General features: G+C 43.6%; 1 protein-coding gene across 1 annotated transcript in view; it reads left to right on the forward strand.

The window, feature by feature from the left end:
• LOC133559760 (uncharacterized) overlaps positions 1 to 18,205 on the forward strand; it is a 177,077-nt gene that overhangs the window by 12,961 nt on the left and 145,911 nt on the right. Inside the window, exons 2-3 of the mRNA XM_061911829.1 lie at positions 14,717 to 14,864; positions 14,987 to 15,150. Coding sequence (XP_061767813.1) covers positions 14,741 to 14,864; positions 14,987 to 15,150 — 288 coding nt within the window. The 5' untranslated portion in view covers positions 14,717 to 14,740. The remainder of the gene's footprint in view (positions 1 to 14,716; positions 14,865 to 14,986; positions 15,151 to 18,205) is intronic.

Raw genomic sequence — 18,205 nt, forward strand, 5'->3', positions numbered from 1 at the left:
TACAACAACGGTGTCAAACTCCTTTTTATTGAGGGCCACACTGAAATTATGGCTGCCCTCAAAAGGCCGCTTGTAAAAGGCGAATATACATAAATACAAATGTGTGCTAGCCTCAATGCAAAATTTGAATAGGCAACTTATTTGGAATGTTTTAGGTTTTAGTAACAGATTGATGGATAACTTGCCCTGACATAAGTCAAGGTGACAAGACGATATTTAAGTATTATTTTCAGTATTCATTTAAAAATGCTTGGAACATCTTGAAGCATGATCAAACAATATTCAATTGTACAACATATGCAGTTGCATGCCGTACATTTTACTGTCAAAATGGAATGAACAAATGCTTTAATGCTTCCAGTCTTTGCAGGCCACATACAAAATGTGTCAGGCCACTTAAAAAATGAGGCAGAGCAAATAAAGAAATGTGGCGGACCATATATAATGACATGGTGGGCCACATTAAATGGTATAATTTAAGTGTCCCACCATGTCATTATATATGGTCCGCCATAAAAATCACGTTATAGGCCACCATAAATGATGTGGCGGCCCATATAAAATGATATGGTAGTTAACTTTAAATGATATGGCGGGCAACATAAAAATGAGGTTGCGGACCCTTTAAATGACGTGGCAGACCATATAAAATGATATGGTAGTTAACTTGAAATGTGAAGTGAAATTATATTTATATAGCGCTTTTCTCGAGTGACTCAAAGCGCTTTTACATAATGAAACCCAATATCTAAATTACATTTAAACCAGTGTGGGTGGCACTGGGAGCAAGGTGGGTAAAGTGTCTTGCCCAAGGACACAACGGCATTGACTAGGATGGCGGAAGCAGGGATCGAACCTGGAACCCTCAAGTTGCTGGCACGGCCACTCTACCAACCGAGCGATGCTGCCCCAATGAAATGATATGGCGGTTCACATACAAAAATGTGGCGGACTACATCGAATGATGTAGCGCAGTGGTCCCCAACCTTTTTGTAGCTGCGGACCGGTCAACGCTTGATAATTTGTCCTGCGGCCCGGCGGTGGGAGGGTTTTATTTTGGATTTTTTTCCTTTGTCATGAAAAAGGGAGGTTTTTGTCATGAAAAGGGGATTTTTTGGGGGGGTTGGTGCACTAATTGTAAGCGTACCTTGTGTTTTTTATGTTGTTTTAATTAGAAAAAAAAAAAAATATATATATATATACATTTTTTTTTTTTTCAATTACAAAATAATTAATAAAAAAACTCTATTGCGGCCCAGTACCAATCGATCCAGTGGTTGGGGACCACTGATGTAGCGTACCATATAAAACGGTCAACGCTTGATAATTTGTCCTGCGGCCCGGCGGTGGGAGGGTTTGATTTTTGATTTTTTTCCTTTGTCATGAAAAAGGGAGGTTTTTGTCATGAAAAAGGTATTTTTTGGGGGAGTTGGTGCACTAATTGTAAGCGTACCTTGTGTTTTTTATGTTGTTTTAATTAGAAAAAATATATATATATACATATATTTTTTTTCAATTACAAAATAATTAATAAAAAAACTCTTCTGCGGCCCAGTACCAATCGATCCAGTGGTTGGGGACCACTGATGTAGCGTACCGTATAAAACGGTCAACGCTTGATAATTTGTCCTGCGGCCCGGCGGTGGGAAGCTTTGATTTTTTATTTTTTTCCTTTGTCATGAAAAAGGGAGGTTTTGGGGGGGTTGGTGCACTAATTGTAAGCGTACCTTGTGTTTTTTATGTTGTTTTAATTAGAAAAAAATATATATATATATATATATTTTTTTTTCAATTACAAAATAATTAATAAAAAAACTCTTTTGCGGCCCAGTACCAATCGATCCAGTGGTTGGGGACCACTGATGTAGCGTACCATATAAAACGGTCAACGCTTGATAATTTGTCCTGCGGCCCGGCGGTGGGAGGGTTTTATTTTTAATTTTTTTCCTTTGTCATGAAAAAGGGAGGTTTTGGGGGGGTTGGTGCACTAATTGTAAGCGTACCTTGTGTTTTTTATGTTGTTTTAATTAGAAAAAAAAAAAAAAATATATATATATATATATTTTTTTTTTTCAATTACAAAATAATTAATAAAAAAACTCTTTTGCGGCCCAGTACCAATCGATCCAGTGGTTGGGGACCACTGATGTAGCGTACCATATAAAACGGTCAACGCTTGATAATTTGTCCTGCGGCCCGGCGGTGGGAGGGTTTTATTTTTGATTTTTTTCCTTTGTCATGAAAAAGGGAGGTTTTTGTCATGAAAAAGGGATTTTTTTGGGGGGGGTGGTGCACTAATTGTAAGCGTACCTTGTGTTTTTTATGTTGTTTTAATTAGAAAAAAAATAAATATATATATACATATTTATTTTTAATTACAAAATAATTAATAAAAAAATTATTCTGCGGCCCAGTACCAATTGATCCAGTGGTTGGGGACCACTGATGTAGCGTACCGTATAAAATGATGTGGCGGGCCACATTAAATGATATGGCAAGTCACATGAAATGTGGCAGACTACATAAAGTGAGGTGGTGGGCTACGTTTATTGAAACTGCGGGCCAGATCTAGTTTTGATTTTGACATACCTGCATTGTAATAATGCTCAACCAATCACTGGCCACGATACACAACCGTGCGCTCTGATTGGTTTGGTCTCATCGAGTGGCCAATACACTTCAATATAATAATTTAGATTTATGGGTATATATTTTTTGTTATTTAAGCCAATTTAATACTTGAAATTGCTCAATTTAGACCAAAAATATGTAGAATTATCTTCGAAAAAAACCCCCCGTGATAAAGTAGAGCCGCAAACTTTAAAGCGCGACGTGGCGAGGGATGACTGTGCAATAGAAATACAACTTATATGTACATTAGAGTAGTCAGTGTACAGCTGGTATCGCAGTATAATTTTACTTTTCACTAAAAATGACTCAACACACAGCCATTAGTGTCTAAATAACTGGCAAGACAAGTGAGTAGCATGTGTGTTGCCATGGTGACAGTCAATAGGTCAAGGGTGTCAAACTCTGGCCCGCGGGCCAAATATGGCCCGCCGTGTATTTTCATTTGGCCCTTGAGGCAATATCAAATTAACATTAGAGCTGGCCCGCCGGTGTTATACAGCGGTGCCGCTGTAACACCGTATTCACCGCTAATACTCATACTTGCTAACCCCTCCCATTTTCCAAGGAGACTCCCAAATTTCAGTGCCCCTCACGAAAATCACAGGGGGCAAACATTCTCCTAAATTTCCGCCGATTCCCACCTGGACAACAATATTGGGGGCGTGCCTAAGGGCCCTACCTCAAGCGTCCTCTAAAACCTTTCGTCACGTCCGCTTTTTCTACGTAGAAACAGCGTGCCGGCCTAGTCACATGATATATGTGGTTTTTACACACACACACACGCTAATGCAATGCAAGCTTGGTCAACAGCCATACAGGTCACACTGAGGGTGGCCGTATGAACAACTTTAAGACTGTTACAAATATGCGCCACACTGTGAACCAACACTAAACGAGAATGACAAGCAAATTTCGGGAGAACATCCGCACTGTAACACAACAGAACAAATACACAGAACCCCTTGCAGCACTACCTTTTCCTGAACGCTACAATATAAAAATGTATTATTAGCCTGTGGGAAAAGTTGATTTTGATATTTACCCGAGAAGGCTGCAAATAGAAAAGAGGCATTCAATTTCTATTTAAATTTGATTTGATATGCCATTGCTATTTTTTAATTATTAGTATTATTTGAAACTCGATTTTGCATGTCACTATAAAGTTATATAAGTCTTGCTTGTTCAATATTTAATGCAACATTTGTTTGGGTCCCTATTAAAAGGTTAATTTGTTCAACCTCGGCCCGCGGCTTTGTTCAGTTTTAAATTTTGGCCCACTCTGTATTTGAGTTTGACACCCCTGACATAGGTGGAGGTAAAAGGCAGGCCCAGGGGGGTGCTACGGTTCTTTGGGTGGAGACACACATTTCAACATTGTGTGCATGATCCAAGAATCTGGGCCGCACAACAAAACGAGGCCAAACACACCTCCGAGATGATTTAGGACCTTGCTGCTGAAGCTGAAGGTGAAAGGCATGGTGGCCAAGTATGTCTCCTCCTAAACCCGATTAGACAATTGTGAGGCAGGTGGAGGAGCGCAAGATGTCTTAAGATCCACCAGCACCTGTAAGTGATGTCATCATGGAGGAGTGCAACCTGGAACCTCAATTCCACGCCCAAGTGTATTGAGGCAGTGCTATATTACAATAGTGCTACAGGAAATATTTAATTTCAAGTTGAATGTGAGATCTACTCACTTGTGTTAGCAGCTATTTAGACAAGGACAACTGTGTGTTACTTTAAATCTTTTTTATTGGATTGTAAATCTACACAAGCTGTACACTGACTTCTCTGAAGTACAAACCCCGTTTCCATATGAGTTGGGAAATTGTGTTAGATGTAAATATAAACAGAATACAATGATTTGCAAATCCTTTTCAACCCATATTCAATTAAAAGCACTACAAAGACAACATATTTGATGTTCAAACTCATAAACTTTATATATTTTTTTGCAAATAATAATTAACTTAGAATTTCATGGCTGCAACACGTGCCAAAGTAGTTGGGAAAGGGCATGTTCACCACTGTGTTACATCACCTTTTCTTTTAACAACACTCGATAAACGTTTGGGAACTGAGGAAACTAATTGTTGAAGCTTTGAAAGTAGAATTCTTTCCCATTCTTGTTTTATGTAGAGCTTCAGTCGTTCAACAGTCCGGGGTCTCCGCTGTCGTATTTTACGCTTCATAATGCGCCGCACATTTTCCATGGGAGACAGGCGTGGACTGCAGGAAAGTACCCACACTCTTTTTTTAACAAAGCCACGCTGTTGCCGGCGGCGTTTCTGGATGTTGTTGATGAATGCCATTCGCTTTGCATAGTAGAGCTTTAACTTGCACTTACAGATGTAGCGACCAACTGTATTTAGTGACAGTGGTTTTCTGAAGTGTTCCTGAGCCCATGTGGTGATATCCTTTAGAGATTGATGACGGTTTTTGATACAGAGGGATCGAAGGTCACGGTCATTCAATGTTGGTTTCCGGCCATGCCGCTTACGTGGAGGGATTTCTCCAGATTCTCTGAACCTTTTGATGATATTATGGAGCGTAGAGGTTGAAATCCCTAAATTTCTTGCAATTGCACTTTGAGAAACGTTGCTCTTAAACTGTTTGTCTATTTGCTCACGCAGTTGTGGACAAAGGGGTGTACCTCACCCCATCCTTTCTTGACTGAGCATTTTTTGGGAAGCTGTTTTTGTTCCCAATTAGCCTGCACACCTGTGGGATGTTCCAAATAAGTGTTTGATGAGCATTCCTCAACTTTATCAGTATTCATTGCCACCTTTCCCAAATTATTTGTCACGTGTTGCTGTCGGACACGTTTCCAGCGAGGATTGGACTCTGCCAAGGCTGTCCTTTGTCACCGATTCTGTTCATAACTTTTATGGACAGAATTTCTAGGCGCAGTCAAGGCGTTGAGGGGTTCCGGTTTGGTGACCACAGGATTAGGTCTCTGCTTTTTGCAGATGATGTGGTCCTGATGGCTTCATCTGGCCGGGATCTTCAGCTCTCACTGGATCGGTTCGCAGCCGAGTGTGAAGCGACCGGAATGAGAATCAGCACCTCCAAGTCCGAGTCCATGGTTCTCGCCCGGAAAAGGGTGGAGTGCCATCTCCGGGTTGGGGAGGAGACCCTGCCCCAAGTGGAGGAGTTCAAGTACCTAGGAGTCTTGTTCACGAGTGAGGGAAGAGTGGATCGTGAGATCGACAGGTGGATCGGTGCGGCGTCTTCAGTAATGCGGACGTTGTACCGATCCGTTGTGGTGAAGAAGGAGCTGAGCCGGAAGGCAAAGCTCTCAATTTACCGATCGATCTACGTTCCCATCCTCACCTATGGTCATGAGCTTTGGGTCATGACCGAAAGGATAAGATCACGGGTACAAGCGGCCCAAATGAGTTTCCTCCGCCGTGTGGCGGGTCTCTCCCTTAGAGATAGGGTGAGAAGCTCTGCCATCCGGGAGGAACTCAAAGTAAAGCCGCTGCTCCTTCACATCGAGAGGAGCCAGATGAGGTGGTTCGGGCATCTGGTCAGGATGCCACCCGAACGCCTCCCTAGGGAGGTGTTTAGGGCACGTCCAACCAGTAGGAGGCCACGGGGAAGACCCAGGACACGTTGGGAAGACTATGTCTCCCGGCTGGCCTGGGAACGCCTCGGGATCCCCCGGGAAGAGCTAGACGAAGTGGCTGGAGATAGGGAAGTCTGGGCTTCCCTGCTTAGGCTGCTGCCCCCGTGACCCGACCTCGGATAAGCGGAAGATGATGGATGGATGGATGGGTGTTGCTGGCATCAAATTCTAAAGTTAATGATTATTTGCACACAAAAAAAGTGTTTAGCAGCTTGAAGCATATTCAACTGAATATGGGTTGAAAAGGATTTGCAAATCATTGTATTCTGTTTATATTTACATCTACAACAATTTCCCAACTCATGGAAACGGGGTTTGTATATTCAAGCTTTATATGATACACTGTAAAACAATTTTATTGAAAATTCACAGCAAATTGCTGGTTAATAATTGCATTTATTTCACAGTAACATTTACATGTTCAACTAATTTGTTTTGGGGGCCTTAGCTTACGGGAAAACTAAGAACCGGGGGGCCCGATTTCTCCTTTCACTATTATTCTTATTTTGTATATTCTGGAGAACCAGCGTCCTCTACAGTACACATTTGTTTTTGGTCGATTTATTTGGTTTGAGTTACAGGAGCACTATACCTTCCTCAATAATGTGAGTCTCAAGTATTTTTACCTAAACTCAAGTTGAAAAAAAGTTGACCTAGGATGGAACCTTGAGGAACACCACTCGTGTATCTATGGAAGTTGAACAAATTACTTCTGGCTGCATCTGAAGTAAATACGCTGCAAGTGAAGTGAAGTGAAGTGAATTATATTTATATAGCGCTTTTCTCTAGTGACTCAAAGCGCTTTACATAGTGAAACCCAATATCTAAGTTACATTTAAACCAGTGTGGGTGGCACTGGGAGCAGGTGGGTAAAGTGTCTTGCCCAAGGACACAACGGCAGTGACTAGGATGGCGGAAGCGGGGATCGAACCTGGAACCCTGAAGTTGCTGGCACGGCCACTCTACCAACCGAGCGATGCCGTCCCAATGAAATGATATGGCGGTTCACATACAAAAATGTGGCGGATTACATCGAATGATGTAGCGCAGTGGTCCCCAACATTTTTGTAGCTGCTTGATAATTTGTCCTGCGGCCCGGCGGAGGGAGGGTTTTATTTTTGATTTTTTTCCATTGTCATGAAAAAGGGATTTTTTTGGGGGGGTTGGTGCACTAGTTGTAAGCGTACCTTGTGTTTTTTATGTTGTTTTAATTAGAAAAAAAAAAAATATATATATATATATATATATATATATATATATATATATATTTTTTTTTTTTTTTAATTACAAAATAATTAATAAAAAAATTCTTCTGCGGCCCAGTACCAATCGATCCAGTGGTTGGGGACCACTGATGTAGCGTACCATATAAAATAAAATGATGTGGCGGGCCACGTTAAATGATATGGCAAGTGGGAATCGAACCTGCAACACTCAAGTTGCTGACACGGCCACTTTACCAACCGAGCAGGCTAAGGCAATTATTTTGACTTGAGGGGAAACATTTTGAGAAAAAATGTACATGAATGTACATGAAAATAAAGAATGTGGGAATTACAATATTAACTAGGAACGATAAAACACTGAATATTGAGAACATATGAACGTCACACACCCTCTCGATCGATATATTTTATAATCAAGCGAAACGCAACAAAAAAGGAACAAATATGAACGCGAAGAAGGGTAAAAAATAAACCCACCTATGATCTATCTCAGTGGTTCTCAAATGGGGGTAAGCGTACCCTTGGGGGTACTTGAAGGTATGCCAAGGGGTACGTGAGATTTTTAGAAAAATATTCTAAAAATAGCAACAATTCAAAAATCCTTTTTAAATATATTTATTGAATAATACTTCAACAAAATATGAATGTAAGTTCATCCATCCATCCATTTTCTACCGCTTATTCCCTTTCGGGGTCGCGGGGGGCGCTGGCGCCTATCTCAGCTACAACGGGCGGAAGGCGGGGTACACCCTGGACAAGTCGCCACCTCATCGCAGGGCCAACACAGATAGTCAAACAACATTCACACTCACATTCACACACAAGGGCCAAATTAGTGTCGCCAATCAACCTATCCCCATAAACTGTGAAAAAAATGCAACAATGCAATATTCAGTGTTGACAGCTAGATTTTTTTGTGGACATGTTCCATAAATATTGATGTTTAAGTTTGTTTAGAATTAAGTTGATGAATCCAGATGGATCTCTATTACAATCCCCAAAGAGGGCACTTTAAGTTGATGATTACTTCTATGTGTAGAAATATTTATTTATACTTGAATCACTTGTTTATTTTTCAACAAATTTTTTGTTATTTGTATATATATTTTTCCAAATAGTTCAAGAAAGACCACTACAAATGAGCTATATTTTGCACTGTTATACAATTTAATAAATCATAAACTGATGACATAGTGCTGTATTTTACTTCTTTATCAATGTGTATTTATTTTATATAGCCCCAAATCACAAATGTCTCAAAGGACTGCACAAATCATTACGACTACAACATCCTCGGAAGAACCCACAAAAGGGCAAGGAAAACTCACACCCAGTGGGCAGGGAGAATTCACATCCAGTGGGACGCCAGTGACAATGCTGACTATAAGAAACCTTGGAGAGGACCTCAGATGTGGGCAACCCCCCCTCTCTAGGGGACCGAAAGCAATGGATGTCGAGCGGGTCTAACATGATACTGTGAAAGTTCAATCCATAGTGGCTCCAACACAGCCGCGAGAGTTCAGTTCAAGCGGATCCAAGACAGCAGCGAGAGTCCCGTCCACAGGAAACCATCTCAAGCGGATCAGCAGCGTAGAGATGTCCCCAACCGATACAGGCGAGCGGTCCATCCTGGGTCCCGACGAGCGGTCCATCCTGGGTCTCGACTCTGGACAGCCAGTACTTCATCCATGGTCATCGGACCGGACCCCCTCCACAAGGGGTGGGGGGACATAGGAGAAAAAAGAAAAGAAGCGGCAGATCAACTGGTCTAAAAAGGAGGTCTATTTAAAGGCTAGAGTATACAGATGAGTTTTAAGGTGAGACTTAAATGCTTCTTTATCTCTTTTTGTTCCAACCAAAAATGCCTTGCTCTGATTAGGGGGTACTTGAATTAAAAAAATGTTCACAGGGGGTACATCACTGAAAAAAGGTTGAGAACCACTGATCTATCTGATATATCACTAAGCTTTCGAACTTTGTTGTAAAAATCTCTTCCCGCGTTGGTCCCCGCTCTGGAAACACTCTGTGGAAACGCTCCCCGCCCACACTGCTTGGTCGCTCATCTGAGCTGCTGTGACGTAGATGACCATAGTAACTAATGTATCATGCAAAAAGGCAGACTCCAACCATTGAAATACTTAGTATAGTTCAAGACTTAGTCATTTGAAAACATCACTGCACATCATAATGGCAGCTTCAGTTTCCGTCCTAAAGATGTAAAAAAAAATTGGGGAATTTCCAATGGGCCGGACTTAACGAGCCTTAATTTACCCAGGTCTGCGCTACAGCAACACCTTAGTTACACAAGTCAGAGTACTTAAAAAAAAAATGTAACTGCCAAGAAGGAGAGGACTTAAACAGGTGTTTTGAGGAATGCTTCAGATATGTATGTCACAGGTTGAGTGGAGGAGTCCAAGTACCTAGGAGTCTTGTTCACGAGTGGGGGAAGAGTGGATCGTGAGATCGACAGGCAGATCGGTGCGGCGTCTTCAGTAATGCGGACGTTGTATCGATCCGTTGTGGTGAAGAAGGAGCTGAGCCGGAAGGCAAAGCTCTCAATTTACCGGTCGATCTATGGTCATGAGCTTTGGGTCATGACCGAAAGGATAAGATCACGGGTACAAGCGGCCCAAATGAGTTTCCAGGTCTCTCCCTTAGAGATAGGGTGAGAAGCTCTGCCATCCGGGAGGAACTCAAAGTAAAGCCGCTGCTCCTTCACATGGAGAGGAGCCAGATGAGGTGGTTCGGGCATCTGGTCAGGATGCCACCCGAACGCCTCCCTAGGGAGGTGTTTAGGGCACGTCCAACCGGTAGGAGGCCACGGGGAAGACCCAGGACACATTGGGAAGACTATGTCTCCCGGCTGGCCTGGGAACACCTCGGGATTCCCCGGGAAGAGCTAGACGAAGTGGCTGGAAAGAGGAGCGTCTGGGCTTCCCTACTTAGGCTGCTGCCCCCGCGACCCGACCTCGGATAAGCGGAAGAAGATGGATGGATGGATGGACTGCACATCATTATGGCAGCTTCAGTTTCCGTCTTAAAGATCTACAAAAAAATATTTGGGAATTGATATAGCCAGGTCTGCGCTACAGCAACACCTGAGTTACATTAATCACAATATGAGGAAAAAAAAATGTAACTGCTCAGAATTAGAGGACTTAAACGGGTGTTTTGAGGAACGCCTCACTTATGTAAATCACAGGTTTGAATCCCAGTGTTCTATGTTTGCTAGCAAGGTTAAAATGTCAATGCAAGGATCTACTATTGTGTTTACACTGGTCCAAGGTCCTCTATGGGGCACTCCAGTGTTTTCAGGAGTCGTCTCCTAAGTTTGGGACTGAAGTCCTTCGAGCCGCCAGTTGATCTGCCCAGGATTTACTGTTAAAGAGCTGTGATTTTGCAGTTATTTAAAAGAAAATTACAGCTATATGCTGTAACCATTGTAATTGTATAGGTAATTACCATAAAGCTATATGCTGTAACTTTACAATTGTATATTTATAGTCGAATACAATAAAGTTACAGTTACCATATTTTTCGGGCTACAAGGCACACTTAAAATACTTACATTTTTCTCAAAAATCGACAGTCCGCCTTATAACCCGGTGCACATAATGTATGGAATAATTCTGGTTGGTCTTACTGACCTCGAAGCAATTTTATTTGGTAAATGGTGAAATTATAAGTGTGACCAGTCGATGGCAGTCACAAATAAGAGATATGTTGTCGACTGCAATATGACGCCAGTAAACAACATCACAACTTTAAATGTTTAATTGTACATAAAGAACAGTAGACAGGGGACTCAAAAATCCGTCAAAATGTTTTAGTATGACTTCGAAACCACACCACTTGATGGATCGTCGGCTCACTTTGGTGTGTGTATAAGGACTGCAAAATGCCACCCATTAGCAGACATATTATCTGGCATTTTGTTTCACAATATTATGCAAAACCAACTTTTCTTACATTCTGGCACCTGCTGATGTGTATTTGAGATCCTCATAAATCCTGAAAATTTGCGCACGTCTGCCACTGTAGTCCGTGTAGACACCTTAGTCGATAAGCTTCTTCTTTTTCACTATCTTCTTGTTATTGGACATCTGCTGTTGCCATTTATAATATAAAGTAGCGTACAGTTCTTACTTATATCTCGCTATGGAAGCGCTAAAACATACCGGTGTAGTGAGTTTACGTCATTCACCCACGGAACTTTAGTTATTAGACTAACCTGTTGTACGGTTTGTCACGGGACATATTTCTAGCGTTGTTATTGCACTAGTGAGCCACGGATGAGGAGATGCTGCTCCGTTATTGATTTAAGTAAAGTCTGAATGTCATTAAAACAGTTAGCTCCATTTTTTGACACTTCTTCCACTCCCGTCCTTGCACGCTACACCGCTACAACAAAAATGACGGGGAGAAGACGCGGTCGAAGGTGAGCCACGTAAATAAGACCGCCCACAAAACGCCGCATCCTCAAGCGACTGTCAGAAAGCGTTTTGAAGATGGTCTGTAAAACATCATCTATGCAACATTTTGACCAAAGAACTACCATTAAATGTTATGTAGACCACAAGGAAGTGTTTTCCATTTAGAAACAATAATAATATGACCACTTTGATGCGCCTTATAATCCAGTGCACCTTTTGTATGAAAAAAGACCTGAATAGACCCGCTTGTCAGCAGTGCGCTTTATAATCCGGTGGGCCCTATGGTCCAGAAAATACAGTTGATGTAACAACGCAGCTGTTATTTCACGGTTAATTACAGCATTTTAATGCAGAATTACGGCACATTGCTAACTGAAATGTAAGGGGTGTAGTCACTCGAGAAAAGTAGTGAGTAGAGATGTCCGATAAAGGCTTTTTTGCCGATATCCGATATTGTGCAAATCTTAATTACTGATTCCGATATCAACCGATACCGATATATGCAGTCGTGGAATAACACCTTATTATGCCTAATTTTGTTGTGATGCCACGCTGGATGTATTAAACAATTTAACAAGGTTTTCTAAAATAAATCTACTCAAGTTATGGAAAATAAAATGCCAACATGGCACTGCCATATTTATTATTGAAGTCACAAAGTGCATTATTTTTTTTAACATTCCTCAAAACGGCAGCTTGGAATTTGGGACATGCTCTCCCTGAAAGAGCATGAGGAGGTTGAGGTGGGCGGGGTTGACATGGGGCGGTGTAATTGTAACGTTCCAGAAGAGTTAGTGCTGCAAGGGGTTCTGGGTATTTGTTCTGTTGTGTTTATGTTGTGTTACGGTGCGGATGTTCTCCCGAAATGTGTTTATCATTCTTGCTTGGTGTGGGTTCACTGTGTGGAGCACGTTTGTAACAGTGTTAAAGTTCAATCAATCAATCAATCAATCAATCAATCAATCAATGTTTACTTATATAGCCCTAAATCACTAGTGTCTCAAAGGGCTGCACAAACCACCACGACATCCTCGGTAAGCCCACATAAGGGCAAGGAAAACTCACACCCAGTGGGACGTCGGTGACAATGATGACTATGAGAACCTTAGAGAGGAGGAAAGCAATGGATGTCGAGCGGGTCCAACATGATACTGTGAAAGTTCAATCCACAATGGATCCAACACAGTCGCGAGAGTCCAGTCCAAAGCGGATCCAACACAGTTGTTTATACGGCCACCCTCAGTGTGACCTGTATGGCTGTTGAGCAAGTATGCCTGACATTCACTTGTGTGTGTGAAAAGCTGTAGAGATTATGTGATTGGGTCGGCACGCAAAGGCAGTGCCTTTAAGGTTTATTGGCGCTCTGTACTTCTCCCTACGTCCGTGTACCACTCCTTGCAGCGGCGTTTTAAAAAGTCATACATTTTACTTTTTGAAACAGGTACCGATAATTTCTGATATGACATTTTAAAGCATTTATCGGCCGATATCGGCAGTCCGACATTATCGGACATCTCTCGTAGTGAGTAAATATTTTTCTATGCTAAATTGAGGTTGCTTTCTATGGCTGCGAATCTTTGGGTGTCCCACGATTCGATTCAATATCAATTTTTGGGGTCGCGATTCGATTATACATCGATTTTTTTCGATTCAACGCGATTCTCGATTCAAAAACGATATTTTTCCCATTCAAAAGGATTCTGTATTCATTCAATACATGATTTCAGCAGGATCTACCCCAGTCTGCTGACATACTAGCAGAGTTGTAGATTTAAAAAAAAAAGATTTTATAATTGTAAAGGACAATGTTTTATCAACTGATTGCAATAATGTAAATTTTTTTTAACTATGAAACGAACCAAAAATATGACTTATTTTATCTTTGTGAAAACATTGGACACAGTGTGTTGTCAAGCTTATGAGATGCCATGCAAGTGTAAGCCACTGTGACACTATTGTTCTTTTTTTTATAAATGTCTAATGAAGTGAAGTGAAGTGAATTATATTTATATAGCGCTTTTCTCAAGTGACTCAAAGCGCTTTACATAGTGACACCCAATATCTAAGTTACATTTAAACCAGTGTGGGTGGCACTGGGAGCAGGTGGGTAAAGTGTCTTGCCCAAGGACACAACGGCAGTAACTAGGATGGCACAAGCGGGAATCGAACCTGCAACCCTCAAGTTGCTGACACGGCCACTCTACCAACTGAGCTATGGCGCCCCAATGATAATGTCAATGAGGGATTTTTAATCACTGCTATGCTGAAATTATAACTAATATTGATACTGTTGTTGATAATATTCATTTCTGTTTCACTACTTTTGGTTTGTTCTGTGTGGTGTTTGTGTCTCCTCTCAATTGCTCTGTTTATTGCAGTTCTGAGTGTTGCTGGGTCAGGTTCGGTTTTGGAATTGGATTGCATTGTTATGGTATTGCTGTGTATTTTTTTGCTGGCTTGATAAAAATAACAAGATCCATTTTTAAAAAAATGAGAATTGATTCTGAATCGCGATTCGTATTCGAACCGATTTTTCCCCCACACCCTTACTGCTTTCCAAGGCGTGAGACAGCAAGCTAACACGGGATCATGTCACGGCTACACCTCCCTCAGAAACAGCCAGAGGTCAAAAGAAAGCCTATTAAGACTTGGGACAAACAGCCAGCATGTGAAAAGAATAGATTAAGACAATCCCGCCGAACATGAGCACAAAGAATAATCCAACACATCTGAATCTGAAACTAGTGTCTAAATTAGTGTCGTCATTGTGCATGAGTGTTGCGTTTGTGTGCTTCCAGGTGCATGCTGGGAATGTGTGCAGGATGAGCAGCACATTCGTCACATTAGCAGAAGTACTGGAGGCCCGAGGGGGGCCTCTGCTGGAGGAGGAGGTCTGGTCCCTGCTGCTGGCTACTGCAGAGTGTTTAGTGGATGCCTCCGATAAAAGTAACTCACCATCAAAATGGAGATCTATTATTCATGCACCTGCACGCCCTCAAGCGATATCTTCCATCTCCCTGTGAATAAGCCTCGTCTTTCCACGTGTTTTTTTTTTTTTTCCCCCCCAGGTCCTAACAATATGTGCAATATCATCAGCCCCTCCTCCTTGCTGCTATCAGCTACCGGTACCTTGGCGTTTAAGAACTGTGGCCTATCAGAGGAGGCGTCGACCTTCACCGCTCCAGAGATGCTGCAGGGCCGCGCCAGCTCCACCAAACCTGCCGTAGAGAGGGTCAGTGAATGGGACGTCGTCCGAGAACATACATCACATGACCGCCGACATAAATGTCACTTTTTTGTAGGGTTGCAACCTTTGCGAGGCTTTCACAAGTTGCTGCAGTCCTTAGGCCAGGGGAGGACAGATGTGTTAGCACGCCATCTAGTGGATTAGCAAGGAACTTGGCCACATGTTTAACATTGCAAAACATGGGTGAAGGTTATTTTCTGCTTAAAATGACCCCGAACAGATGGATATTAATGAAAATAATAGACATTTACATAGATTTTTCATTTTTATTTTTGAAATATACCTGATTTTATGAAATAATTTTGGATCCAATTATGAAATGTTATAAAATCCAGCTATCCATTTTTCACCGCTTATCCCTTTCGGGGCAGCGGGGGGTGGTGGCGCCTATCTCAGCTAAAATCGGTCGGAAGGCGGGGGGTGCACCCTGGACAAGTCGCCCCCTCATCACAGGCCCAACACAGATAGACAGACAACATTCACACTCACATTCACACACTAGGGACCATTTAGTGTTGCCAATCAACCTATCCCCAGGTGCATGTTTTTGGAAGTGGGAGGAAGCCGGAGTACCCGGAGGGAACCCACGCAGTCACGGGGAGAACATGCAAACTCCACACAGGAAGATCCCAAGCACAGGATCGAACCCAGGATCTTAGTATTGTGAGGCAGACGCACTACCCCCTCTACCAATGTTCCATCCATCAATTTTCTACCACTTATTCCCTTTAGGGTAGCTGGGGGTGTTGGAGCCTATCTCAGCTGCAATCGGGCGGAAGGCAGGGTACACCCTGGACAAGTCGCCACCTCATCGCAGGGCCAACACAGATAGACAGACAACATTCACACACTAGGGCCAATTTAGTGTTGCCAATCAACCTATCCCCAGGTGCATGTCTTTGGAGGTGGGAGGAAGCCGGAGTACCCGGAGGGAACCCACGCAGTCACGGGGAGAACATGCAAAGTCCACACAGAAAGAGCCCAAGCGCAGGATCGAACCCGGGACCTTTGTATTGTGAGGCTGACGCACTACCCACTTTTTTCCACCGTGCTGCCCATGTTCCATCCATCCATTTTCCACCGCTTATTCCCTTTGGGGTTGCTGGTGCCTATCTCAGCTACAATCGGGCGGCAGGCGGAGTACACCCTGGACAAGTCGCCACCTTATCGCAGGGCCAACACAGATAGACAGACAACATTCACACACTAGGGACCATTTAGTGTTGCCAATCAACCTATCCCCAGGTGCATGTTTTTGGAAGTGGGAGGAAGCCGGAGTACCCGGAGGGAACCCACGCAGTCACGGGGAGAACATGCAAACTCCACACAGGAAGATCCCAAGCACAGGATCGAACCCAGGATCTTAGTATTGTGAGGCAGACGCACTACCCCCTCTACCAATGTTCCATCCATCAATTTTCTACCACTTATTCCCTTTAGGGTAGCTGGGGGTGTTGGAGCCTATCTCAGCTGCAATCGGGCGGAAGGCAGGGTACACCCTGGACAAGTCGCCACCTCATCGCAGGGCCAACACAGACATTATTCACACTGCAGGTCCAATTTAGTGTTGCCAATCAACCTATCCCCAGGTGCATGTCTTTGGAAGTGGGAGGAAGCCGGAGTACCCGGAGGGAACCCACGCAGTCACGGGGAGAACATGCAAACTCTACACAGAAAGACCTTGAGCGCAGGATCGAACCCAGGATCTTAGTATTGTGAGGCAGACGCACTACCCGCTCTTTTCCACCGTGCTGCCCATGTTCCATCCATCCATTTTCTACCGCTTATTCCCTTTGGGGTCGCTGGCGCCTATCTCAGCTACAATCGGGCGGAAGGTGGGGTACACCCTGGACAAGTCGCCACCTTATCGCAGGGCCAACACAGATAGACAGACAACATTCACACACTAGGGCCAATTTAGTGTTGCCAATCAACCTATCCCCAGGTGCATGTCTTTGGAAGTGGGAGGAAGCCGGAGTACCCGGAGGGAACCCACGCAGTCACGGGGAGAACATGCAAACTCCACACAGAAAGAGCCCAAGCGCAGGATCGAACCCAGGACCTTTGTATTGTGAGGCAGACGCACTACCTACTTTTTCCCACCGTGCTGCCCATTTTCCATCCATCCATTTTCTACCGCTTATTCCCTTTGGGGTCGCTGGCGCCTATCTCAGCTACAATCGGGCGGAAGGTGGCGTACACCCTGGACAAGTCGCCACCTCATCGCAGGCCCAACACAGATAGACAGACAACATTCACACACTAGGGCCAATTTAGTGTTGCCAATCAACCTATCCCCAGGTGCATGTCTTTGGAAGTGGGAGGAAGCCGGAGTACCCGGGAGGGAACCCACGCATTCACGGGGAGAACATGCAAACTCCACACAGAAAGATCCCGAGCGCAGGATCGAACCCAGGATCTTTGTATTGTGAGGCAGACGCACTACCCGCTCTTTTCCACCGTGCTGCCCGTGTTCCATCCATCAATTTTCTACCACTTATTCCCTTTAGGGTCGCTGGGGGTGTTGGAGCCTATCTCAGCTGCAATTGGGCGGAAGGCGGAGTACACCCTGGACAAGTCGCCACCTCATCGCAGGGCCAACACAGATAGACAGACAACATTCACACTCATATTCACACACTAGGGCCAATTTAGTGTTGCCAATCAACCTATCCCCAGGTGCATGTTTTTGGAGGTGGGAGGAAGTCGGAGTACCCGGAGGGAACCCACGCATTCACGGGGAGAACATGCAAACTCCACACAGAAAAAGCCCAAGCGCAGGATCGAACCCAGGACCTTTGTATTGTGAGGCTGACGCAGTACACACTTTTTTCCACCGTGCTGCCCATGTTCCATCCATCCATTTTCTACCACTTATTCCCTTTGGGGTTTCTGGTGCCCATCTCAGCTACAATCCGGCGGAAGGCGGAGTACACCCTGGACAAGTCGCCACCTCATCGCAGGGCCAACACAGATAGACAAACAACATTCACACACTAGGGACCATTTAGTGTTGCCAATCAACCTATCCCCAGGTGCA

The sequence above is a fragment of the Nerophis ophidion genome, linkage group LG09 (assembly GCF_033978795.1).
Source record: "Nerophis ophidion isolate RoL-2023_Sa linkage group LG09, RoL_Noph_v1.0, whole genome shotgun sequence".
In the NCBI taxonomy this organism is placed as follows: Eukaryota; Metazoa; Chordata; class Actinopteri; order Syngnathiformes; family Syngnathidae; genus Nerophis; species Nerophis ophidion.